This window comes from Acinonyx jubatus, chromosome C1 (genome assembly GCF_027475565.1).
Source record: "Acinonyx jubatus isolate Ajub_Pintada_27869175 chromosome C1, VMU_Ajub_asm_v1.0, whole genome shotgun sequence".
NCBI lineage: Eukaryota > Metazoa > Chordata > Mammalia > Carnivora > Felidae > Acinonyx > Acinonyx jubatus.
In genome coordinates, this window is record NC_069381.1 from 157763603 (window position 1) to 157789637 (window position 26035).

At 39.0% G+C, this 26035-nt stretch overlaps 1 protein-coding gene across 4 annotated transcripts in view; it reads right to left on the reverse strand.

Moving 5' to 3' along the window:
* Window positions 1–26035, reverse strand: part of SLC25A12 (solute carrier family 25 member 12) — a 206765-nt gene that overhangs the window by 3463 nt on the left and 177267 nt on the right. For all 4 annotated transcript variants that reach the window (XM_053215279.1, XM_053215281.1, XM_053215280.1 and 1 more), the window contains 4 exons: window positions 6616–6756; window positions 4396–4534; window positions 1668–1826; window positions 1464–1554 (listed from right to left, as the gene is read on the reverse strand). In XM_053215279.1, coding sequence (XP_053071254.1) covers window positions 1464–1554; window positions 1668–1826; window positions 4396–4534; window positions 6616–6756 — 530 coding nt within the window. The remainder of the gene's footprint in view (window positions 1–1463; window positions 1555–1667; window positions 1827–4395; window positions 4535–6615; window positions 6757–26035) is intronic.

Genomic DNA, 26035 nt, shown 5'->3' on the forward strand with positions numbered 1-26035 from the left:
GGTCTCAATTTATAAATAGGTCCACAGAAAAAAGATCAGAAACAAATACACTTAAATATTAAAACTCTCTGGGAAACAGGACCATGAGTGACTTTCTCTTTTACACTTTTCCATTTTCCAAATTTTCTGTACTAAGCATAAATTAGTCATAGAAAGTTTATATTTTTCTTTTATTCTGACATAGTTTAAAAAGCTAACTTTTGGGGCGCCTGGGTGGCTCAATTGGTTGAGCGTTCGACTTCGGCTCAGGTCATGATCTCACAGTCTGTGAGTTCGAGCCCCACGTCGGGCTCCATGCTGACAGCTAGGAGCCTGGAGCCTGCTTCAGATTCTGTGTATCCCTCTCTCTCTATGCCCCTCCCCTACCCACACTCTGTCTGTGTCTCTCAAAATAATAATAAAAAAAAAAAATTTTAAAAGCTAACTTTTTAAATAGTAAACTCATGAAGTATTACTAAATTTAAAGAGAAATAGAGAGAAATCTTACGTTTACACAATCTGAAAGCATAGAAAAGCCTGGAATTGTGAGACTACTATTCTTACTTCCTTTGTTTAAGTCCCTCTACTTCTTGGTTCAACAGCTAATTTCCTATTTGGCCTCTGAGCAAGAAAGGGGGTCAGAGGTTTATGAGGTGAAGACCCAGATATGGGATTTGATCATCTGCTGAAAAGCTGATAAGTACTTGCTCGGGTACAACCTTCCCCCCTCAGCAGATTCAACAAGTAGTTCCTTTTCTTCTCAGAACAGACTTCAAGTGGCCCAATTTCTGACCTAGATCTCACCAGTGATTATGTCCATGGGCATAACCTCTCTTTTTTTCCTGTTTGTTAGCTCTAAGAACACCTATACCTATCTAGTCATAAATTATGGTGAATAATGAAGTCTTGGAGGTATGAAAGGGCTTGATGGAGCCTTTGAAACAAAGTTCATTAAAATGTTACTTACACAAATTTACATTACTTCTGGTTAAAAGACCATATAATAAATTCAAATAACAAGGACCTAGATCCATGAAGCTCAGTATTTGCTTATACTAAAAAAGATAATTTATTCACATAACATTTTAATTTGCTGCTTGCCTTCACTTTCCCCAAGTAACTGCTTAATACTGTGTATGATGTCCCCCTACCAAGGTCTCATTCCCCTGATACTGAAGCTTCTCAAGCCCACTGTTTGTTTTATTTATTTATTTTTTTACATAGGCTTCGTGCCCAGTGTGCAGTCCCACGCAGGGGCTGGACTCACAACCCCAAGATCAAGACCTGAGCTGAGATCAAGAGTTGGATGCTTAGCCAACTGGGCCACCCAGGCACCCCAAGCCCACTGTTTGTTTTAAATGCACTGGTACTGTAGGATTCTCTGTCCTCCTAGTTTCTAATAGTTTCAAAAATGCCTTTGTAGGCCAAAGGCCTACTTTGATTTTGGTGCTTTCTTTTACAAGGAGTTGAATAGCTGCACTTACAGGCCTCCAAAATCAATGTAAAACCACCGCTGGAGAAGTTCATAGGTGACCAAGGTAACACCAAACTGGGGAGAAGATCGAAACACTCGAGCTGAAAAAGATGGGAGTGGGGATACTTAACATGGCTGTGGCAAAGCCGACCAGTGAGTAATGGGAGCAGGTCCCTAACACCAGACAGCCATTCTGTACGGCCCTAGTCCCTACCTGCAGTCCCCTTCCAAAATGCTGAGGGCCCCTCTTCCCGGAGTATCTTCCTGAAACAGTCAATGACACCACTGTATGTCGTCTGGCCAGCACGGGCGGCCACTTGCAATCTTGTCTTGATGACATCAGCGGGGGTCACCAGAGAAGCAGCAGGCACACCTTTCAGGAGAAAGGCACATGTAAGTCATCCAAAGTACCTTATAAAGAACAGACATACTGCTAACATCTAACAATACAATTAGCAACTTTAACTGCTCTAACTCAAAGTTTCTTAAATAGATGCCTGGCCACTCATGGAAAAAAGGACACATAAGCCTACTAGCTGCTTCAGTGTGGAACAGAATTCTTTTTTCTTTATGAATTAGGAAAATCACTCTACACTGCATGATCCCGAAGAACTGTGACAGGAAAAAATGCAGCAATATTACCAGGATGATTCCCAAGTATTCCTCTTTAGGTTTCAATTATTTTACCTCCTTTTTTTGGTAAATAAGACACAAGTATTTATGTACTTGTAAGAAATGAGGACACTGTCCATTTAATGAGATGTTAAATGTACCTGACAACAAACAAGTGGTTTTTGCTGATTGTCATCTTACTGTGCAAGGTGACTGTCAGTACTCATATCCACTCACCTGTTTGAGGGCTAACTCAAGAGTTGACTGGGACTCCTTTCAGACATGCTTACATGACAGAAGTCATTACAATTGGAGCAGAGGCAGCCAGGCAACCAGTTAAGGAACAATATGAGAACCGATCATCAAAAGGCCTTATTATCTATCCCCCGTGCGTGAGCTCCCTGGGGTCATGCTGAGATTGATCAGCAGCGGGACACCCAAAATGGATTTCACAACCACGTCTTTCACATAAAACAAAGCAGGGAATAAAGGAGCAAGATAACCTTCCTCAGGGGGAAGATATTCAAATGGCCTGAATATCACTGAATCATCACCAGGCAGGTGGAGCTAGTGGACTTTGTGGGAGCCTGTTACAGGATGATGCGAATACCCCCCCTTCCACATGGCCCTGCACCGTATTCAGATGAAACAAGGAAAATTGCCTGTCTTTGGAATGTTCTGAATTCTAAATGTTCTCAGGCCCTGCCAGCAAGGCTTTACTGGAAAAAAAATGAGAAAAAATCATCTTCCATTATGAAAACTTGACATCGAGTATCTGTGGGCAAAAAGTTGGTGCTGACAGTTCCATGGAAATGTTTCCTTGGTTCCATCAACTGTTGGCAAAATGCCTGTCCACGATTAGACTGTTCTTTGGCTGGTTTTTTGCTGCTGACTGGAAAGCACAGGCCAAAGTCTGGAGGGAAAATTTCCTGGCCCCATTTAAAACTGGGAGCCTTTGGTGAGTACCCAAAAGAGGCTGGATGAGCACTCAGTGCCAAGACAGAGCAGATAGTTTTTCTGGCTTTCAAATGTGCAGTTGACTGAAATAGCAAAGGCCAGAGGACACGACATTTGGTAGACCCCAAATAAGGACTCAGAGCTCCCTGGAGAGTTTTTTAACCATCACAAGTCATTCCCTGTCATCGTGGGCGAGGACAAGAAGAACATGGTCCATCCCAACACCCTTAGAACCCCACCATATGCACCCCACACTTCAGGAAGTGCTCAGGCTGTTCTGCTGTATAGCCAGGGCACCAGAGGAGAACGAACCCAGTGAGAGCTATATGGCACCATGAGTCCAGGCAGCTAGACCTACACCAGCATCTGGGGACTCCGTTTGGGTCTGTGTACACCCTTCATGTTTCTATCTCTGACCAGCAGTAATGGAGAGCAAACACATGCCTTTTCCTTCCTCTGTCATTTCTGAGTGCCGGTGCAGCCAAGGACACGTGGTCCTCCCCTACTATCCCCAGTCAGCTCCTTCAAGAGGAAGGCTAGGCCTGTGCGATCAAAAGAAAACATCTTAGTACCTTCCTGCATGTGTTAGGCTCCTCTTTCAGATGGAATTACTTTTGTGTCTAATTTGGGATCTTAGACCAGATGAAGATTTTCATTTATCCCACTGACATTTTTTGAGCTCCTATTATTACCATGCTGGCCACGAAGGGATAGTAAGGATAAAGAGAATAAAACTCCTCCCTGCAAAAAGCTCCCAGCCTAGTACAGAAGATAAAACTTACGCAAACAAGTATTATTAAAGAAAGTGTTAAAGGACAGAGAAGAGATGCCCATTTGAGTATGGGGTAGTTTGCTGGGAAAGTACTGCTTACTTTGATCTAATTAGAATGACGGTAGAAGGAACATTGACAGTCTCATGAGGAAAGCTCAAGTTCTAAGGCAAATCATGGGGACTCCAACATGCAGAAATAGCAAGTGAGGCAGGCTAGACCTGGGCATCACATAAGATACAATGAAGCAACTGATTTGATGAAGAATTTTTCCACCTTAATGCTTAGCTTGGCTACACCCAAGGTTTCAGGGGCATGGGAGGCGCACATTAATGATGAAAGCCCAATTTAGATGGGCAGATCTAATTTGGCTCTGAGTTGCTAAGCTGCATTATGCTGTTTATCCACAGTATGCAAATGTAATTAACTCTCATCAGAATTAGAGCACATCCCACAAAGGAAAAAAAGTGATCATATTTAAACTAAGTCAGATACAAACAATAACCCTTCCAGAAATAAAGGCAGACGGTACACAGAGATTCTGTACTTCTTAAAGAGAATGGGGGAAGGGTTCTTTGGTTTAAAAAAGAAAATTCTAGTTACCTGCCATGGCTCCAGCTGCAAGGAGATTTATACCTCCCACGTGTCCATTTTCATCAGCCAGAAGTAGTTTACAATGAGCATAAACAGGAAAATAAATTGCAGAGAAGGGAATGTCTCGGAGGAAACACGCTTTGGCACCCTGTCACAAGTGAGGAAATAGTGCAAAACAGTTATGTAAACAGGGCCATGAATGCCCATAAGGGATCCAGGGTGACAAGTATTAAGTATTCCCTCAAACAGCATGGGGACTGATGTGGAATAGAAATGGGGGGCGGGGGGGTGGGGGTGGCGAGAGGAGCATAGACAAATATACATGGCTCAAAGTTTGAGAAAGGCTTGTGGACTCGAGTCCTAGAGTTCATTAAGTGGGTAATGATGTTATCCTGATAACTAAGAATTTTCTGGCATTTCCAATACAGATTGAGATTTTTTAATGTTTATTTATTTTTGGGAGAGAGAGAGAGAGAGAGAGAGAGAGAGAAAGCGAGTACAAGCAGGGGAGGGGCAGAGACAGAGGGAGGCAAAGAATCTGAAGCAGGCTCCAGGCTCCGAACCGTCAGCACAGAGCCCAACGCAGGGCTCAAACCCATGAGCCGTGAGATCATGACCTGAGCCAAAGTTGGACGCTCAACCAAGCCACCCAGGCACCCCCAGATTCAGATTCTAAGGTTAAAAAATTTAATTCTCAAACTTCCAGGCTGCTTGTTCCCTGTGGCTTTGGTGGATGCAATGGGGAAGGACATGAGTGGCAACAGACTTGGAAACCCAAGGTTAATAGCTTGATTCCAAAGTAACCAGCAAAGGCAGCCCACAGTTCTAACAATTCACCAATTCGATCTACACAGCTTAGAACCCATGAAGTACCAGTTAAGAAGCTACAGACAATGGCAGTGGAAAAGAAAGGTGACTATTCTACAAAAGGGGAAAAAAGAAACCACCAATCTTCCCTCCTCGGCCCCAATGTCCTGAACAGCAGAGGAGGGGCGGGGGTGGGGAACTAGGACAAATTATTTTAGCGGAAGTTTCCACAGGAGTAGAAAGCTCACAATAAATGCCTCCCTCAGCTTGGTTAGTAGCCCATGCTATTCTACTGCCCAGGGCTTTATCTAGCCAGGCAAATGCACTGTCTTTGGCACTTGTTTCCCTAATGGTTCTGTTTTCAAAAGACAAACTCAAACATTAAAAAAAAAAAAAAAAAAAAAAAAATTTCCAAGAACTCTCTGAAGAATGATACAGACAGAAACAGTATCAATAAATTTAGCTCTCAAAGGTTAATTCCAAAAAAAGGATGGAAATTGCGGGTGAAGGGGAGGGAATGTATACAGAACTCTCCCAAGATTCAAGCATCATTGGTTTACTGGTCTCCCAAGAGCCCTGTACCTGTGTGAATCTAATCTAGAAAAATTCTAATTTCTAATTTGCAGCTCCAGAAGCCAATTTACACATTTCTACAGCAACAGATCTATAAATAAATCAGATGCTGTGGAAACACAGTTGTCTAATAGCAGCTAAATTTACGTATTCCCCTCTTATACCAGGCAAAAGAATGGAAAGAAATACTCTTCCTTGTTTAAGAAAAATAATAGCTTCTGCTCCATTACATCTGATCTGTAATGATGGGAGTAAGTATACCTGCAGGGAAGGAATCTGTTGACTGGCATTCTGCTAAAGTACAGTACGCTCTGGTTTTTTTTTTTTTTTTTAATGGAATTCATTATTGACAAATCCTACCACTTAACTTCTTAAGACCTGAATTCTACCAAACTCTACTACTGTTTCACTGTGGTCAAATTATTAAGACAAACAGAAGCTCCTACTGGGAAGATAACAATAGAGATAACTCAGACTCAAAATAAACACAAGACTATTTTGAAGTCCTAAAACAGCCCAAAGAGAACACCAAAGAAACTTTTCCCAAACCTGTGGTCAAATAAAAGGCTGTGAGCCTAAAGCCAGCAGGTCTGCAGTGCTGGCCTCCCTGCTGGCAGCCTCATAAAAGCCTGAAGATGACAACAGGAGAGTGTGTTTGTATATCCCACTGCCTCTAATAGAAGTGTCCTGATTTTTTCTTTTTGTCTGATTTTGTACTCAAGGGACTACCCTGCTGGACAAAATTACTTTTCCAGTTTGGAGGGAGAAGCCTGGTTTCCACATTCTTTCACGGTTCTATTGAGTACATTATAAGCTGTCTACTGAGATAACCCAAGGGAATCTACCCACCTTATACAGACCAAAAAGTCCCAGGTCCCGGAGTACATTCAGGGCACTGACCCTGGGTCCTGTGGTGATTTCTCCAGCTACCTGCAGGCGAATCTTTACTATCTCCAATGGATTAGTAAAGATGACTTGAGAGCCGCCAGCCTGTAGGCAAGGGAGGAGAGACAGAAGCAGATTTCCAAATCAGAGACCGACTGACAGTGTAACCAAGAAAAATCCAGAAAAGCCTCTACATGGTACCACTTTACTCTTCCCTCTTCACAGGAGACTGAGAGTCCCACGCTTCGGCCAATAATGGAGGGGCCCACAGGGATGGTCCCAAATTCAAGTCAATCTATGTCTGGGTTTGTTTCTATCTGAAATGTCAGGAGTATTTCTCAGACCAGTTTTTCCAGAGTCAACTCAGCACCTAAAATGGCAAAACTAATAAACTCATTTGGGAAACAAAAGTGAAGCCAGATGAGGCAGTGGGGAGTTCCCCAATGAAAGGGAAAGTGATGGCAGAAGACTGGTTGGTATCTTTTGTAAGCTGGAGGTAAAATTTGGATCTACAGTTGTTTTTTTTCTTTTCTTAGCAATCATTCTTTTTAGCTCAGCCACCCATTTCCACTGCCGTGGATTGTAAAGCAATTAACACAACTTCGCCCCCACAGACGTGCCTTAAGTCAGAGGGGAAAAGTCTCCCATGGTTCAAATTCTAAAATATATTATCCTGAGCAAAACTCTGGAGACAGACACAGCTAAAAGGAGAGAATGTAGAAAGACACGTTCAGTATTAAGACAAAACCAGAAAAACTCTGCTAGGAAGTGGAACCTCTAGTTACCAGGAGTACAAAACTGGCAAATCAAAGCCACACTCCACAATGGTGGTGAGTGACAGGGATTTGAATTTGGATAATGAGGGTGTATTTGCATCTGAAATCTGTTAACTAGTCGAGGAGAAAAAAAAGAAGAATGTTTAACAAAACTGCTACCAACTTTTTTTTTTTTTTTTTTTTGGTTTTTGTAAGAAAGTAAAAAACGTATATGGATGTGTGTATGTGTATGGATACATAAAAATACATTTGTTAAAACATAAATAAATATATACATCTCCATGAAGTGAAAAAATCTCATTTGCACATCTTCATCTGAACTGTAGCTGTTTATATTACACGATCATAACCATATTCATAATTATATTCTATAATTGAACTTCCTGCAACAGCAAGTCACATGTGAATCAGGAAACAGGAAAGGCCTCACTGGGGCACTATAGTTCCACAGGTATAGAAATATTGCAAACAATACCCATAAAACCCAACACTCTACCTTCACCCCCGTCCCTGTTCATTTATCTAAAACCCACAGTCCTTCCAGTCCTACTTTCATGGGGCAGCAAGTCTCAGCCATTCTGCTAACTGGCCGGAGCTGGAAACCCCTCAACTACGCCTGCTCCAATCCTGACCCCTCACTCCCATCCATGACATCCACGACTGCCAACACTGACGCGAGATTCCTTTCCACTTCGTGGGCAGCTTACTGTCCTGGATCCCCCAGGGCCCTAATCCCCTTTTTGTCCACCAAGCTCAGGGGGCGAGCAATTTGCTGTCTCTCTCTGGGTCTCCAGCAGCTCCCAAGTCGACAATCCAGACCACTGGCACACAAGTCCCCGAATGATACGTGACCCAATTTTACATGTTGATTTGCCTGTGTTTCCCTCTCTTTTAATCTGTTGCACTGCAGGCAGAAGGAAGCATTTCAATGTTTCAATCTAAGCAAACAATACTTTCAAAAGGATTGCTGGGTAAAAAATTATGTTAAAATGATAATCCAAGTAATTGCTCCTGCAGCTAGTATTAAAGACCAAACGAATTGAAAAAGTTTACTACTTCCCTGAAATCTCTTGTTTAAATAATGGTTGCAAAGACCATCTTTGGGAAAATGCACCTTACATTCTCAACTAAAGCAGAATTAAACAAATAATAATAGAAACACAAATTTTGATTATAACCCCCAAACTTTGTCACCACCAGATGATGCCAAACCTTGGGTGATCCTCACATTAAATATGGACATCATGTTTAAATAAATACAAAGTTCTTCCATGTTTTTAATCATTAGTAAATTAAAACATCCCACAGAGCAAAAGTATTCCAACCAGCAGTCTCCCAGCCCACACTTCCTCCTCCCCGGCTCGCCACACCCTTCTGGAAATAACTGCCAGTTTACTGAGATTTGCACTCCTTTAACAACTCTTACATTTCTTTCTCAGTGTACATGTAACGTGTAACACAGTAACTGTTGTGTGCTTTGAAGATCTGTTACCCAGAATGCATACAAAGTCCTGACAATGCACTGGACATAATGACAAAACTAAACTGATTTGGATTTATACATACATCTGACAAGCGAGCATATAAACAACAAAGCAATGACACTATAGCAAGGCACATACCTATGAGTTTCATTCACACCTACATACTCTACTATATTTGAAGGAGGAAAACATCTAGCAATTGCACAAGTCTGTATATGCGGTAAAACTTATACTTTTGTATTTTATTATATTTATTTATATTCTATTATATTTATTAAAATTTACCTATATTTTATGATAGACCCAGGAATATGTAGGCAAATACTATCAAGAAACATTGAATAATTTAAAAAATAATAAAAATGACTATTTAAGTTGTCTAAAACTTTGGATATTTTGTAACAATTAAAGGGAAACACACATGGCAAATATGTGCTGTCCTTTTCCGAACTCTGAGATTGACCTAAACTGGGGACATGAGATGGGGGGATAAAATCTGCAGTTAATTCAATTGCTCTAGTAAGAAATCTAGTGACCCAGAACAAAGATTATGTTTTACCACGTTTTTAAAAACATTTTTGAAGTTTATTTATTTATTTTGAGAGAGACAGAGACAGTGTGAGTCAGGGAGTGGCAGAGAGGGAGAAAGAATCCAAAGCAGGCTCCATCCTGCCAGAGCAGAGCCCGATGTAAGGCTTGAACCTATGAAACTGTGAAATCATGATCTGAGCCAAAACCAAGAGCTGGACACTCATCGACTGAGCCACCCAGGTGCCCCAGGTTTTATCACATTCTTAATTGTTTCCACTCTGAAACACAAATATAGGAAAATATCATTTCTATTTTAAGGCTCTACTGATTTTAAGTAATATTATTACATTAAAAACAGCTTTTCACAGGGAAAAAACCCTGGTTATGATAAATATAATCATTGAATATGCTGAATTTCAGAAGTGTTAAATTGTGAAATAAAAATATGATAACTTTACAATAGAATAAAAAGTATATTTTTACAAATATGTCCATATGTTTTGCTTTTTACAAATATGCAAATATGTTTGCTACTTTAAAGAGCAATAAATTAAACAAAAGAATGTGAATGCCCAAGTAAGGAAAGAGTTAAGTGGAAACAATTACATGCTCTTGATCAGGTAATAGGATCATAATAAAATCATGCCAACGTAAACAAAACATAAAATATAGGTATCCACTGATGACCAATATGTCAAAATTAACCTAAGTTCATCAAAATTGGAATGGCTTAGAGATGAAAATATTGGTTGCCTCCTGGAAAGAGAAATGTGTACCTGAAAGCATATCCTATTGTACCTTTTAAATTCTGAATTATGAAATGTATTAACTGCTCAAAAACAAAAAATAGAAAAAAATAATGAGAAACCGAACTGGTCTTAGAAACAATGACTTCTTTTATAGACTATGTCCTCTTTCACACATTCTTCCCCAGAATAAATTTGGGAATTTATATACGTTGAATGCATCTTAAAAACTAGTTAGCACTAGTTATCTGTGGATCCAAAACTTTAAACAGGCTTATCCATCTATTTAGGTATGAACATCAAGCAATCTAACCAAATATAGATAGTGATCTGAAATAACAGACACCAAGATATATAAAATTTCAAATTAAATTATGATGATACACAGCTATACAGTCTTAAATGGACACGGTCTCATCTGCCATCCTGCTGCTCCTTGTACTGATGCTTACATTAGATAACGCCACTCCATACAATACCTTTGAGGAACTTGTTTCACTCATCAAATCACCAAAATTAACTTCTAAACTTCTACTTGCTAAATTTCCCTCTTCAAATTTGCTGCCTATTTTTATAGAGAGAAGCAAGCATTGATATTAAAACTGTTTTAGAAGCTTTCACTTTTCAGTACTAAGTTGTTTCTTTGTTCTAGAATTGAATTACAAATGACACAATAAAAGAGAACAACTCCCATTTTGAATGAAGGTTATCTATATATAACAGAAAGAGAAAGAATGTAAACACTTGCATTCAATCTTGTGTCACATAAATTTTTTCTTAATGAGAAAATAAACCAACTAAAGTGGACAGCAAAAGTCAGGAAAAAAGGATGGAAAACTGAGATGTCACCAAGCCTCTGATGTGCCCGAGGCCAAGGGGCTGCACGCAGGATCAGGCCTGCTCAACCTCCTGCCCTCACAATCCTGCCCCAGGGGCAGAGTCCACAAAGAGGCAGGAGGACCTGGCCCTGCTCGTGCCAAGTCTCCTGTGTACTTTCTTCTTTGATCTGTTTCTCCTGTAGTTTGGAAATATTTCCCTCTAACCACAATCTGAACAATTCATTATAAAGTCTTTCCTTACAGACATTGATGAAAATCTAATTTCAGTTTAAGGCCAGACCAGGAACTTGAGCAGATGTACAAACTATGTGCATTTAAAATAGCCAAACAAATAAAAGTCACAGAATTAACTGTCACCAGGACTGAGTACAGAAGTATAGGAACAGACAGTGACTCTGTCTCAGATACCATCAACCAAACATTCTTACATATTTTATAAAGCAATGGGAAATATTAATGGTTCTTTCTAAAATAGCCTAGGACCATGATAACTTAAAAGGACTAAAGTACAATTTTCTCATTGTTGAGTCACTAATATATGTGAGGGTGTTAAGATATGAATAGATAAACTACACATACCTCTCACAAGAGTAAAGGAAGAGTCAGAATCTGTGTATCTATCATGAGCCCCTCTGACATAAATATATATGGACTTTGAACCTGTACACATATGTATGTGTTCACATAAATATGCAAGCATCAAGTTGGGAACACACTGATTGGGGGGATGGGAGGTGGAGAGACTGCTCCCAAGCAACTCTTTAGAGATGTGCAAACTCAGCTCGTTGAGGAAGACACAGTATAATGAGCTGGCTAGCTACAAATCTTGGCCCTAGGGTCAGTAGATGCTCCAACTAACAAATGGACCTCTTGCTGCACCTACAGTTGTGTGCATGCATAGACTGAAGGGAGGAAGCATGGAAGAGTGGAAAGATTCTAGGTTTGTTGACCTATAGTGTCATTGACTTTGTAACCCTGGATAGGTCATACCCTTCCCATTCCTTGGTTTCCTATATGACAATAGGGATCCCAACAACAGCCCAATATACCTCACAGAGCTCTTGTGCACTAATGTGAGAGCACCATAGACTGAAAGCAAGATATCAAGGGAAGGGACATGTTGTTCAGGAGGTATGTTCACACAGGGCTAAGAATATCTGCAACACATTAAGATTACACTAGCCTTCTGCTGAACAATAAATACACCCTGAGTTGTATGACTTCTACCCATTCAGAAGTATACACTCCCTGAAAGAGTTAATGTGATCAGGCAGGTAAGTGCTCTGGTTAGAGTTTAAACATAAAAACAGGTACTTACCAGAGAGATGTTTAAAAACTACATATAGGTTAGTCTATTTAGACTGTTAAACCTTCTGCGTTTTTGACTTGGAAAGACATTAATTTTTTTCCCATTTAAGTTTACAGATATGTCTAAGAAACTCTACGTAAACTTTTCTTTGAAAAAACAACCACAGAGTGGGCAGGTCAACATGGTAGTATGAGAAAACCCAGAACACACCAAATCTACAACTACATATGGAACAATTCTCTCCAAAAAAGACCTAAAAACTAGCTCAACAGCTCCTCCACAACAGATAAAAAGGCCACATGGAGATAGGTATAATAGGCAGAGATGCAGTATTGCCAAAAACCCCACCCATTCTAGAGTGAGATCACAAATATAGAGTATATCCCTGACAAGCAACAGGTTCGAGCCCCATATCAGGTACCCCAACCCTTGGGACCTGTACTAGACAGACAAGTTCCCAAAATGCCTGACTTTATTTTTTTTTTAATTTTTTTTCAATGTTTATTCATTTTTGAGAGAGAGAGAGAGAGAGCATGAGGAGGGGAGGAAGAGAGAGGGGGAGAGAGAGAGAAGACAGACAGACAGACACAGAATCCAAAGCAGACTCCAGGCTCTGAGCTGTCAGCACAGAGCCCGACATGGGGCTCGAACCCACGAACCGCGAGATCATGACCTGAGCCGAAGTCGGATGCCCAACTAACTGAGCCACCGAAGTGCCCCCCAAAATGTCTGACTTTAAAAACCAGTGAGGCTCACTTCCAGGAGACCCAAGGGCTGAAGGAAACAGAGACTCCCCTTTTGAAGGACTTGTGCACATACTCACTCACCCTGGGACCCAGTGTAAAAGCAGCAGCTTAAAGGGCACCTAGACCATACATGAAAGAGATCCATAGGCTAGACATAAAGTATCTGCTGGAAGGACAAGGGTCTGTTGGAATCCTCTCTGGGGACAGGTTGTGCACTCTCCTGCCTTGCTAGTGCTGGCACTGGTAGGCATCAGTCTTGCATTCTTCCTCTCCTTGCTAGCATCACTTGCCCTGACCCTGCACTATTCTGCAGCTTTGCCCTGCCTAAACCCAGTGGGCAGCCTTACCCCAGGCCTGCCCTCTTCTGTAGCCCTGGTCCTGCTAAACCTGGCAAGTGAGCTTGCCCTGGCCCTGCCCTCTCCTGTGGCCCTGCCAAAGCAAGTGGGTATAAGCAGTCTGCACAGGGGATGCCCCTTGACAAGCATCTGGCTGTAGTGGTCAGGAGGCCTGCATTTCTGGGGTCCACAGGACTAAAACAATTGGAGAGACAGTTCCTGACAGACTACCACCCCCAGGGTACACAGACAGCAGATAGAAACACATCCCCAGTCTTCCTATGAGCACTTCTTCAAGACTGGGAGAGATGGCTGTTTTGCTTACGATAGAGAAACAAACAGAGTCAAACAAATAGAGGAAATACAGGAATATGTCCTAAATGAAATAATAAGATAAAATTCCAGGAAAAAAATATCTAATGAAAGAAACAATGAAATGGAGAGAAGTCACTTACCTGATAAAATGTTCAAAGTAATGATCATAAATATGCTCACCATTCTTGATAGAATAGATGAAGAAACTTCAATAAAGAGACTGATAATGTAAAAAAGTACAAAAAAGAAGTTACAGAGCTGAAAAACACAATAACTGAACTGAAAAATAAACTAGATGGATTCAAGAGCAGACCAGATGAAGCAGAAAAAAAGGATAAGTGACCAGGAAGACAGGGCAGAACTCAACCAAACAGGGCAGCAAAAGGAAAAAAGTGAAGATAGCTTAAGGGACTCATAGCACAACATCAAGCAGAACAAAATTCTCCTAGAAGGAGAAAAGAGAGAGAAAGAGACATAACTTATTTGAAGAAATAATGGCTGACTACTTTCCTAACCAGGGGAAGGAAACAGACACCCAGATCTAGGAAGCCCAGAGAGTTCCAAATAAGATGAAGCCAAAGAGATTCAAAGCAAGAGACATTGTAATTAAAATCTCAGAAGTTAAAGAGATAATCTTAAAAGCAGCAACAGAAAAAGAACCTGTTATATAGAAGGGAACTCCATGTGACTATTAGCAGATTTTTCAACAGAAACTTTGCAGGCCATAAGGGAATGGCAATGATATATTCAGTGCTGAAAGCAAAATCTCCCAACCAAGAATACTCTAGCTAGCAAGATTATCATTCAGAATTGAAGGAGAGGTAAAGTTTTCCAGACAAGCAAAAACTAAAGGAGCTCATCACTGCTAAACTGGCCTAAAAATAAATGTTAATGGGACTTCTTTAAGCTGAAAAGAAAGGGTACTGGTTGGGTAACAAAGTAACATATGAAAGTAAATACTGGGGGCGCCTGGGTGGCGCAGTCGGTTAAGTGTCCGACTTCAGCCAGCTCACGATCTCGCGGTCCGTGAGTTCGAGCCCCGCGTCAGGCTCTGGGCTGATGGCTCGGAGCCTGGAGCCTGTTTCCGATTCTGTGTTTCCCTCTCTCTCTGCCCCTCCCCCGTTCATGCTCTGTCTCTCTCTGTCCCAAAAATAAAAAAAAAAACGTTGGAAAAAAAAAATTAAAAAAAAAAAAAAAGAAAGTAAATACTGTACCAGTAAAGGTAAATGTACAGCAAAGGTAGTAGACTAATGACTTATAAAGCTAGCATGAAGGTTAAAAGATAAAAGCAGTAAAAATAACTACAACAATTCACAGAATAAGAAGATATAAAATGTGACATCAAAAACATAAAATTGGAGGTGAGCGTAGTAAAAAAGTAGAATTTTAGAATGCATTCAAACATAACTTGTTATCAACATAAAATAGACTAGTATAGGGTGGTTCAGTCAGTTAAGTCCAACTTCGGCTCAGGTCATGATCTCATGGTTCACGAGTTTGAGCCCCACATTGGGCTCTGTGCTGACAGCTCAGAGCCTGGAGCCTGCTTCAGATTCTGTGTCTCCCTCTCTCTCTGCCCTTCACCCACACTCACACTCTCTCTCTCTCTCTCTCTCTCTCTCTCTCTTAAAAATAAACAAACATTAAAAAATTATAGACTAGTATACATACAGGCTGATATAGGTGAGCCTCATGGTAATCACAAAGCAAAAACCTATAGTAGATACACAAAAGATAATGAAAATGAAATCTAAACATAACACTAAAGGCACCAAACCACAAGAAGAGAGAACAAGAAGAACAGAAGGTCACTACAAAACTGCCAGAAAACAATTAACAAAATGTCAATAAGCACACACCTACTTGTAATTACTTTAAACATAAATGGACTAAATTTTTCAACTGAAAGACATAAAGAAGCTGAATGGATAAAAAAACAAGACCCATCTATATGCTGCTTACCAGAGATTCATCTCAAATGTAAGGACATACACAGACTGAAAATGAAAGGACAGAAAAAGATGTTTCATGCAAATGGAAACCAAAAGAAAGCCAGAGTGGCTATACTTATCAGACAAAACAAACTTTAAAACACTGTTAATCAAGCAAAGATAGGCATTATATTATGATAAAAGAGTCAATACAGCAAGAATATATAACATTTGTAAATATTTATGCACTCAACATAGAAGCACCTAAATATATAAAGGAAATATTAACAGACCCAAAGGGAAAAATCAACAGCAATACAATAATATTTGGAGACTCTAATACCCCACTTACATTAATGGATAGATCACCTCAACAGAAAATAAAAATGGAAAAATCAGCCTTGAAGGATACATTAGACCAGATACACACAGAACATTCCCTAGGTGAGATCACAAGTTAGGCCACAAAACAAGTCTCAGTAAATTTAAGAAGACTGATACCCTATCAAGCATTTTTTCAGACCACAACAAAACTGGAAATCAATCACAAAAAAATAAAAAAGGAAAAATCACAAAGATGTGAAGATGTAATAACTTGCTACTGAATAACCAATGGGTCAACAAAGAAATCGAAGTAAAAATTTTAAAAATCCCTTGATACAAATGAAAATGAAAATACAACACACCAAAATCTGTGGAATGTAGCAAAAGCAGATATAAGAAGTTCAGAGTGATACAGACCTGCCTCAAAAAACAAGAATAATCTCAAATAAACAATCTAACATTACACCTGAAGGAACTAGGAACAAATGAAGCCCAAAGTTAGAAGAAGAAAGGAAATAATATTAAGGCAGAAATAAGTAAGATTAAAAAGAAACTAGAAAAGATCAATGAAACTATGTGCTGGTTCTTTGAAAAGATAAACAAAACTGATAAACCTTTAGCTACATTAATTAAAAAAAAAAAAAGGCTTCCCAAATAAATAAAAATAGAAATAAAAGACAGGAAGTTACATGAAGGGGTACATGCACCCAATCTTTATAGCAGTACTATCAATAATAGCCAAGGTATGGAAAGAGCCCAAATGCCCATCGACTGATGAATGGATAAAAAAGATGTGGCATATATATGCAATGGAATATTACTTGGTGATCAAAAACAATGAAATCTTGCCATTTATGACAACGTGGATGGAACTAAAGTGCATTATACTAAACGAAATTAGTCAGAGAAAGATAAGTATCATATGATTTCACTCATTTGTGGAATTTAAGAATCAAAACAGATGAACATAAGGGAAGGGAAGCAAACATAAGATAAAACTAGAGAGGGAGAGGGGTGCCTGGGTGGCTCAGTCGGTTAAGCATCTGACTTTGGCTTAGGTCATGATCTTGCAGTCCCTGAGTCGAGTCCCACGTCGGGCTCTGTGCTGACAGCTCAGAGCCTGGAGCCTGCTTCGGATTCTGTGTCTCCCTCTCTCTGGCCTTCCCCCTCTTGAGCTCTGTCTCTCTCTCTCAAAAATAAATAAACATTAAAAACAAATTTAATGGGGACTCTTAAATACAGAGAACTGAGGGTTGCTGGCAAGGTGTTGGGGGGGGGGTGGATGGGCTGAATGAGTGTTGGGCATTAAGAAGGGCACTTGTGATGAGCACTAGATGTTATATGTAAGCAATGAATCACTAAATTCTATTCCTGAAATCATTACTACACTACACGTTAACTAACTTGGATTTAAATTAAAAAAAAATTTTTTTTAAAGACAGGAAGTAACAAGTGATAACAGAAATACAAAGGATCATAAAAGACTACTATGAACAATTATATGCCAACATTGGACAACCGTGGAAAAAAATGGGTAAATTCCTAAAAACATACAACATTCAGTCTTCCAAGACTGAATAACAGAAAAACAGAAAATGTGAATAGACTGATTACTAAGAAGAAAATTGACTTGGTAATCAAAAACCTACCAACAAACAGAAGTCCAGAAACAGATGGTTCCACTGGTGAATTCTACAAAACATTTAAAGAAGAACTAATACCTATCCTTTCTCTAAGTCTTCCAAAAAACTGAAGAGGAGGGAATGCTTCAAAATTTCATTTTATGAGACCAGCATTATCCGGATACCAAACACCAAACAAGAACACCACAAAAAAAGAAAATTACAGGCCCAAATCCCTGATGAACATATATGTAAAAATCCCCAACAAAATATTAGCAAACCAAATTCAAAAATACATTAAGAAAATCATATACCATGATCACGCGGGATTTATTCCAGGATGTAAGGATGGTTTAACATCTGCAAATCAGTCATTGTGATACACCACATTAACAAAATGAAAGCTAAAGATCACACGATCATCTCAATAGATGCAGAAAAAGCATCTGGCAAAATTCAGCATCCATTTATGACAAACCCACAACTAACATCACACTCAATGGTGAAAAAAATGAAAGCATTTCCCATTTCCTCTAAGATCAGGAACAAGAGAAGGATGCTTGCTCTCACCACTTTTATTTAACATAGAATTGACAATCTTAGCCAGAGAAATCAGGCCAGGAAAAGGAACAAAAGGCATCCAGTTTAGAAAGGAAAAAGTAAAGATCATCATTTGCAAATGAGATGATTTCATATATTAAAAAACCCCATAGACCACCAACACACTGTTAAACAAATACAATAAAGTTGCAGAATACAAAGTCAATATACAAAAACCTGTTGTGTTTTTACATACTAACAATGAACTATCAGAAAGAGGAATCAAGAAAACAATTCCATTTACAATTGCATCAAGATGAATAAAATACCTAGGAATAAATTTAACCAAGGAAGTGAAAGACCTGTATGAGAAAACCTACATTGATAAAAGAAATGGAAGAAGACACAAATAAATAGGAAGATATCCTGTGCTCATGGACTGGAAGAATTAATACAGCTAAAATGTCCAAAGTACCCAAAGCAATCAATTCAATCCCTATGAAAATCCCATGGCATTTTCACAGAAATGGAGCAAACAATCCTAAAATTTATATGGAACCACAAAAGATCTTGAGTAGCCAAAGCAATCTTGAGAACGAAGAGCAAAGCTGGAGACCTCAAGCTCCCTGATTTCAAACTATATTTAAAAATGACAGTAATCAAGGGGTGCCTGGGTGGCTCAGTCGGTTGAGCATCTGACTTCAGCTCAGGTCATGATCTCGCAGTTCGTGAGTTCAAGCCCTGTGTCAGGCTCTGTACTGACAGCTCAGAACCTGGAGCCTGCTTCGGATTCTGTGTCTCCCTCTCTCTCTGCCCCTTCCCCACTCATGCTCTGTCTCTCTCTGTCTCTCTCTGTCTCTCAAAAATGAATAAACGTTAAAAAAATTTTTTTTTCAATGACAGTAAGCAAAGCAGTATAGTATTGGCATAAAACATATAGATTGATGGAACAAAAAGAGAATCCAGAAATAAACCCATGCATATGTGGTTAGTTACTTTACAGTAAAGGCAGCATGAATATGCAATAGGGAAAGGACAGTCTCCTCAATAAATGGTGTTAGGAAAACTGCACAGCCGCATGCAAGAGAATGAAGCTGCCATCACTCTCTTACTCCAAATACCAAAACTAACTCAAAATGTAGTAACGTAAATGTAAGACCAGAAACTATTTAAAAAAAAAAAAAAAAAAAACTCCTAGAAGAAGACATAGGTGGTATACTCCTTGATACTGCTCTTGGCAATACTGTTTTGGATCTGACTCCAAAGGCAAAGGCAAGAAAAGTGAAAATAAACAAGTAGGACTACATCAAACTAAAAAGCTTTTGCACAGCAAAGGAAACCACCAGCAAAAGGAAAAGGCAGCCTACTTCAATGGGAGAAGATATCTGCAAACCATATATCCAATAAGGGGTTAACATCCAAAATATGTAAAGAACTCATATAAATTCAACAAAAAAATCCAATTAAAAAAATGGATAGAGCATCTGAATAGCATTTTCCCAAAAAAAGACATACAGGTGGCAAAATAGGCATATTAAAAGATGCTCAACATTATTAATCATCAGAGAAATGCAAATCAAAACCACAATAAGATATCTTATACCTGTCAGATTGACTATTATCAAAAAGATAAGAAATAATCAGTGTTGGTGAAGACAGACAGAAAAGGGAACGCTTGTGCACTATTGGTAGGAATGTAAATGGCACAGCCTCTATGGAAAACAGTATGGAATTTCCTCATAAACTTAAAAATAGAACTACCATATATATAGCAATATTACTTTGGGGTATTTATCCAAAGGAAAACAAAACACTACTTTGAAAAGATATTTGCAACCCTATGTTAATTGCAGCATTATTCACAATAGCCAAGATATAGAAACAACCAAGGTGTCCATCAATGGATGAATGGATAACGAAGATGTGGTGTATGTTTACAACGGGATACTACTCAGGCATAAAAAAAGATGAAATTTTGCCATGTAGAAACATGGATGGACCTTAAGGATATTATGTTAAGTGAAATAAAGCATAGAGAGAAAGGAAATGAGTGGATGATTTCACCTATGTGTGGAATCTAAAACACAAAATAAATGAATAAAACAAAACTGATAGGTGCCGAGAACAGACTGGTGATTGTCAGAAGGTAGGGAGATTAGGAGGGTGGGTGAAATAGGAGATGGGGGTCAAGACACACAAACCTCCAGGCATAAAATAATTAAGTCATTGGGATGTAATGTACAGCATGGTGACTATACACAATAATACTATACTGCACATTATGTAACTTTATGGTGACAGGGAAACTACACTTTTGTGGTAATCATTTCACAGTATGTACAAACATCGAATCATGTTGTACACCTTAAACTAGTATGTTATATGGCAATTATACCTCAATACAAAAACCCCCAGACACATTAAGACAATAGATGAGTCACAGACTGGGAAAAATATTCACAATACATACATCTGACAAAGGACTACATCCATGATGGATAAAGAACTCCTACAAGTCAATGATAAAAAATATAAAAACCTAATAAAAAATAAGCAGAAAACTTTGAACAGATACTACCAAAAAAGATATACAAATAGCTAAAAAACACATGAAAGGATGATCAATGTCTTTATACATCAGGGAGATGAAAATTAAAACCACAAAAAGACATCCTTTCACTCCAACTTGAATGACTAAAATAAAAAAATTAGGGGTGCCCGACTGCCTGTCAGTAGAGCATACAACTCTTGATCTCAGGGACGTAAGTTGGATCCCCACACTGAGTGTAGAGATTACTTAAAAAATAAAATCTTTGGGGTGCCTGGGTGGCTCAGGAGGTTAAGCGGCCAACTCTTGATTTCAGCTCAGGTCATCATCTCATGGTTTGTGAGTTCAAACCCTGTGTCAGGCTCTCTGTCTATAGGTTCAGAGCCTGTTTCAGATCCTCTGTCCCCCTCTCTCTCTGCCCCTCCCCTGCTCATACACTCTCTCACACTCTGTCTCTCAAAAATAAATATATATTTAAAAATATTAAAGAAATAAAATAAAATTAAATTAAATTAAAATAAGACTAACAATATCAAATGTTGGTGAGGATGTGGAATTACAAATATCTGACACTGCTGCTGAGACTGTAAAATAGTCCATCCATTTCAAAGAAGCAATTAGCAGTTTCTTTTTTTTTTTTTAACTTTTTAAACATTTATTTATTTTTGAGACAGAGAAAAAGAGAGCAGGGGAGGGGCAGAGAGAGGGGGGGAAAGAGAATCTCAAATATGCTCCATGCTGTCAGCACAGAGCCCAAAGCAGGGCTCAAACTCACAAACCATGAGATCATGACCTGAGCCAAAATCAAGAGTCAGCCACTAAACTGACTGGGCGACCCAGTTTCTTTTAAATTGAACACAACCTGTACCCTATTCTCTTAAATACTCACCTGTGAAAAATGTTGACAAAAAGATTTATACAAGAATGTTTACAGCAACCTTATTTATAACAGATACAAACTGGAAAAAACTCAAATGTCCATCAACAGGGGGTGCCTGGATGGCTCAGTCAGTTAAGCAACTGACCAGCTCAGGTCCTGAAATCGCAGTTTGTGAGTTCGAGCCCCGCGCTGGGTTCTGTGCTGACAGATCAGAGCCTGGAGCCTGCTTCAGATTCTGTGTCTCCCTGTCTCTCTGCCCCTCCACTGCTCTCGCTCTGTCTCTCTCTCTCTCAAAAATGAACATTAACAAAATTTTTTTAATGTCCATCAACAGAAGAACAAATAAGCAAATTGTGGTCAATTCATACAGTGGAATAATACTCAGTAAAATTAAAAACAAAACCTAACTACTGATACCCACACAATAATAAGGATGACTCTTGAAAACATGTTTAGCAAAAGAGGCCAGCTATGAAAGGATGCATTTTGCATGATTTCATTTATATGAAATCTAAGAAGAAACAATAGTGGTTGCCTAGGGGAACAGAGGAATGATTGATTAGAAAGAGGAATGAATCAGCTTTCTGAGGTGAAATGTTCTGTATCTTGTCTTGAGTGGTGATTTCATGGGTATATACAATTGTTAAAACTCACTGAGCTGACATCTAAGATCTGTTCATTTTTTGGTATGTTAATTACACCTAAATAGTCACATATGTGTTTATATACTCAGACATATACTACATCTTTATCATATAGATAACAATGTAATTAAAAAAAAAAAGTCATCACAAAGTTGAATAGGCTCACCTAGATTTATTTTGACACATGAAGAGGGCCTGGATTTGATTCTCCAAGAGAGCATTATCAAACAAAAGGAATTGTTCTTAAAATATTTGGTGCTCACATGAAACCTGCAGCATGTATTAGTTGTGTGATTTGGGGTGAGACTTAACCTTTCTAAGCTTCTTTTCCTCATTTACCTATTTCACAAGAAGTGACCATGTGCATATTAAAGTACTTTGAAAATTCTAAGTTGACATTAAAATATTATTCTTGCTCACAACAGATATAATTAAGCACTCAATTATATTATGTCTGATATGGACATGTAATATGTGTGTATACATGTATGTATGGATTTCTACATATACAGAGACCTTCTAAAAAAAAAAGAAAAAGAAAAAGAAAAACATATGGCCTAATAAGAATGGCTTGCCTGTAAGAGCAATGAGAAAAAAAATTTGAAACCAAAAATATTTGTTATATATGCTACACATACAGCATCTGTAACACATATTTATGGGTAACCGTACACACAAATACTGCCCCGACCCCACCTAAAGAAGGGTCAAGCAATTGTTAAACCTAAAGGTCAATGTATAGGTTATACAACAGCTGGCTTCCTTAGTGTAGTGGTTATCATGTTCACCTCACACATGAAAGGTCCCCAGTTTGATCCCAGGCAGAAACACGCTTGTTTTCCCTCTCTGTAGAGCTGTAAAACTTACTCAAGAGTAACTGTATTATCATCAGTGAAATACATATCAAAACCACAATGAGATACCACCTCACACCTGTCAGAATGGCTAAAATTAACAACTGCAGGCAACAACAGATATTGGCAAGAATGCAGAGAAAGAGGAACCCTTTTGCACTGCTGGTGGGAATGCTAACTAGTGCAACCACTCTGGAAAACAGTATGGAGGTTCCTCAAAAAATTGAGGCGCCTGGGTGGCTCAGTCGGTTGAGCGGCCAACTTCGACTCAGGTTACGATCTCGCGGTCCGTGAGTTCGAGCCCCGCATCGGGCTCTGTGCTGACAGCTCGGAGCCCGGAGCCTGTTTCAGATTCTGTGTCTCCCTCTCTCTCTGAACCTCCCCCGTTCATGCTCTGTCTCTGTCTCAAAAATAAATAAATGTTAAAAAAAAAAATTTTTTTTTAATAAATAAATAAAAATTTTAAAAAAATTAAAAATGTAACTACCCTACGACCCAGCAATTGTACTACTAGGTATTTATCCAAAGGATACAGGTATGCTGTTTCGAACGGGCACATGCACCCCAATGTGTATAGCAGCACCACTGACAATAGCCAAAGTATGGAAAGAGCCCAAATGTCCATGGACTGATGAATGGATAAAGAAGATGTGGTATGTATGTATGTGTGTATGTGTGTGTATACATATACGTATACATACGTATATATACGTATATGTATATACATACACAATGGAATGTTACTTGGCAATCAAAAAAACAAAATAAAATCTTGCCATTTGCAACAGCGTGGATGGAACTAGAGTGTATTATATGCTAAGGGAAATTAGAGAAAGACAAATATACGATTTCACTCATATGTAGAATTTAAGATACAAAACAGTTATGGGAAGAGAAGCAAAAATAATATAAAATAATATAAAAACAGGAAGGGGGACAAAACATAAGAAACTCAAATACAGAGAGCTGAAGGCTGGTGGTGGGGTTTTGGATGAGAGGATGGGCTAAATGGGCGAGGGCATTAAGGAGGACACTTGTTGGGATGAGCACTGGGTATTATACGTAGGGGATGAATCACTGGATTCTCCTCCTGAAATTATTGCACTATATGCTAACTTGGATGTAAATTTTAAAAAACAAAAATATTAAAACACAGAAAAAAAGGTAACTATGATATAGATACTACAACAACAAAAAACTTATGAGGGCACATCTATATTATCATAAATTCTGAATTAGAAGTCTTTTTTCGAGGTTTTGGTATATTTTAAAAAGTTGGTTAGGGGCGCCTGGGTGGCTCAGTCGGTTGAGCGTCCGACTTCGGCTCAGGTCACGATCTCGTGGTCCGTGGGTTCGAGCCCCGCGTCGGGCTCTGTGCTGACAGCTCAGAGCCTGGAGCCTGCTTCCGATTCTGTGTCTCCCTCTCTCTCTGCCCCTCCCCCATTCATGCTCTGTCTCTCTCTGTCTCAAAAATAAATAAAGGTTGAAAAAAAAATTTTTTTTAATAAAAAATAAAAAATAAATAAAAAGTTGGTTAAAGTTCGCAATGAAGATTTAAAATTTAAAAATGCATACCCTGTTTTATTTCTTTTCCCAAAGGTTATATTCTGCTTCCAAAGTGAAATGTTCTGCTGTTGATTCTCTGCTGCCTTTAGAAAGTAAGAGCAGCCTTGGGGCACCTGGGTGGCTCAGTCACTTAAGCGTCTGACTTCGGCTCAGGTCATGATCTCGTGGTTCCTGAGTTCGAGCCCCACATCAGACTTTCTGCTGTTAGCCCAGAGCTCACTTTGGATCCTCTGCCCCCCTCCCTCTGTCCCTCCCCACCACGCACACTTGAAAATAAAAGAAAGTAAGAGCAGCCTGTATCTTCGATCAAGAACTCAGAGTCAACAAAACTTCCATTTGGTTTTAAAAAGCGTGTGTGTGTGTGTGTACACATGCAGATGAGCATGTGTATGAGAACACTAGAAGGAAATATATACCAAAATGTTAACAATGAAAAATAAAACTGTCATTTAATAATCTCTATGCTCAGGGCAAAAGACCCTAAAAAATTAAGGTTAACAATTTGTGTGAAAGATCGAAGACCTAAATGTAAGAGCTAAAACTATAAAATTCTTAGCAGAAAATGGGTATTAATCTATGTGATCTTGGATTAGGCAATAATTTCTTAGACATTACACCAAAAGCACAAGCAACAAAATATAATTAAATTGGACTTCATTAGAATCAAAGTCCAATTCTCCAAAGGACACAGTCAAGAAAGTGAAAAATACTAGAAATCACATGTGTGGTAAGGGATTCTAAATATACGAAGAACTCTTATCACTTAATAATAAAAAACAACCCAATTTAAAAACAGGCAAAGGTTCTGAAGAGACATTCCTCCAAAGAAGATATATAAATGCCAATACATTCTTAAAAAGATGCTCAACACTGTCAGTCATTAGATCACAACAAGGTAACATTCATACCCGCTAGGATGGCTATAAATCAATGACAAGGATGTCAAGAAATCTCAAAGCTCCTACACTGCTGGTAGCAACATATAACTGTGCAGCCACTTTGGAAAACAGTCTGGCCGTTCCTCAAAATACAAATTAGAGTTACTATATGACCCACCAATTCCACTTCCTGGGTATATACCCAAGAGAAGTGATGACGCATGTCTGCAGAAAACTTTTTACATTAATGTTCAGAGCAGCATTATTCATAATAGCCACGAAGTGGAAACAACCCAAATGATCAACAACTGATGAATCAATAAACAAAATGTGACATATCTACATAATAGAACACTATTCAGCAATAAGACCTGAGGCATTGATCCATGCTACAACATGGATAAACCCTGAAAACATTATGTTGAATTTTAAAAAGCCAGACACAAAAAACCACACGTTTTTCATTCCATTTACATGAAATGTCCAGAACTGGTGAATCTGTAGAGATAGAAAGCT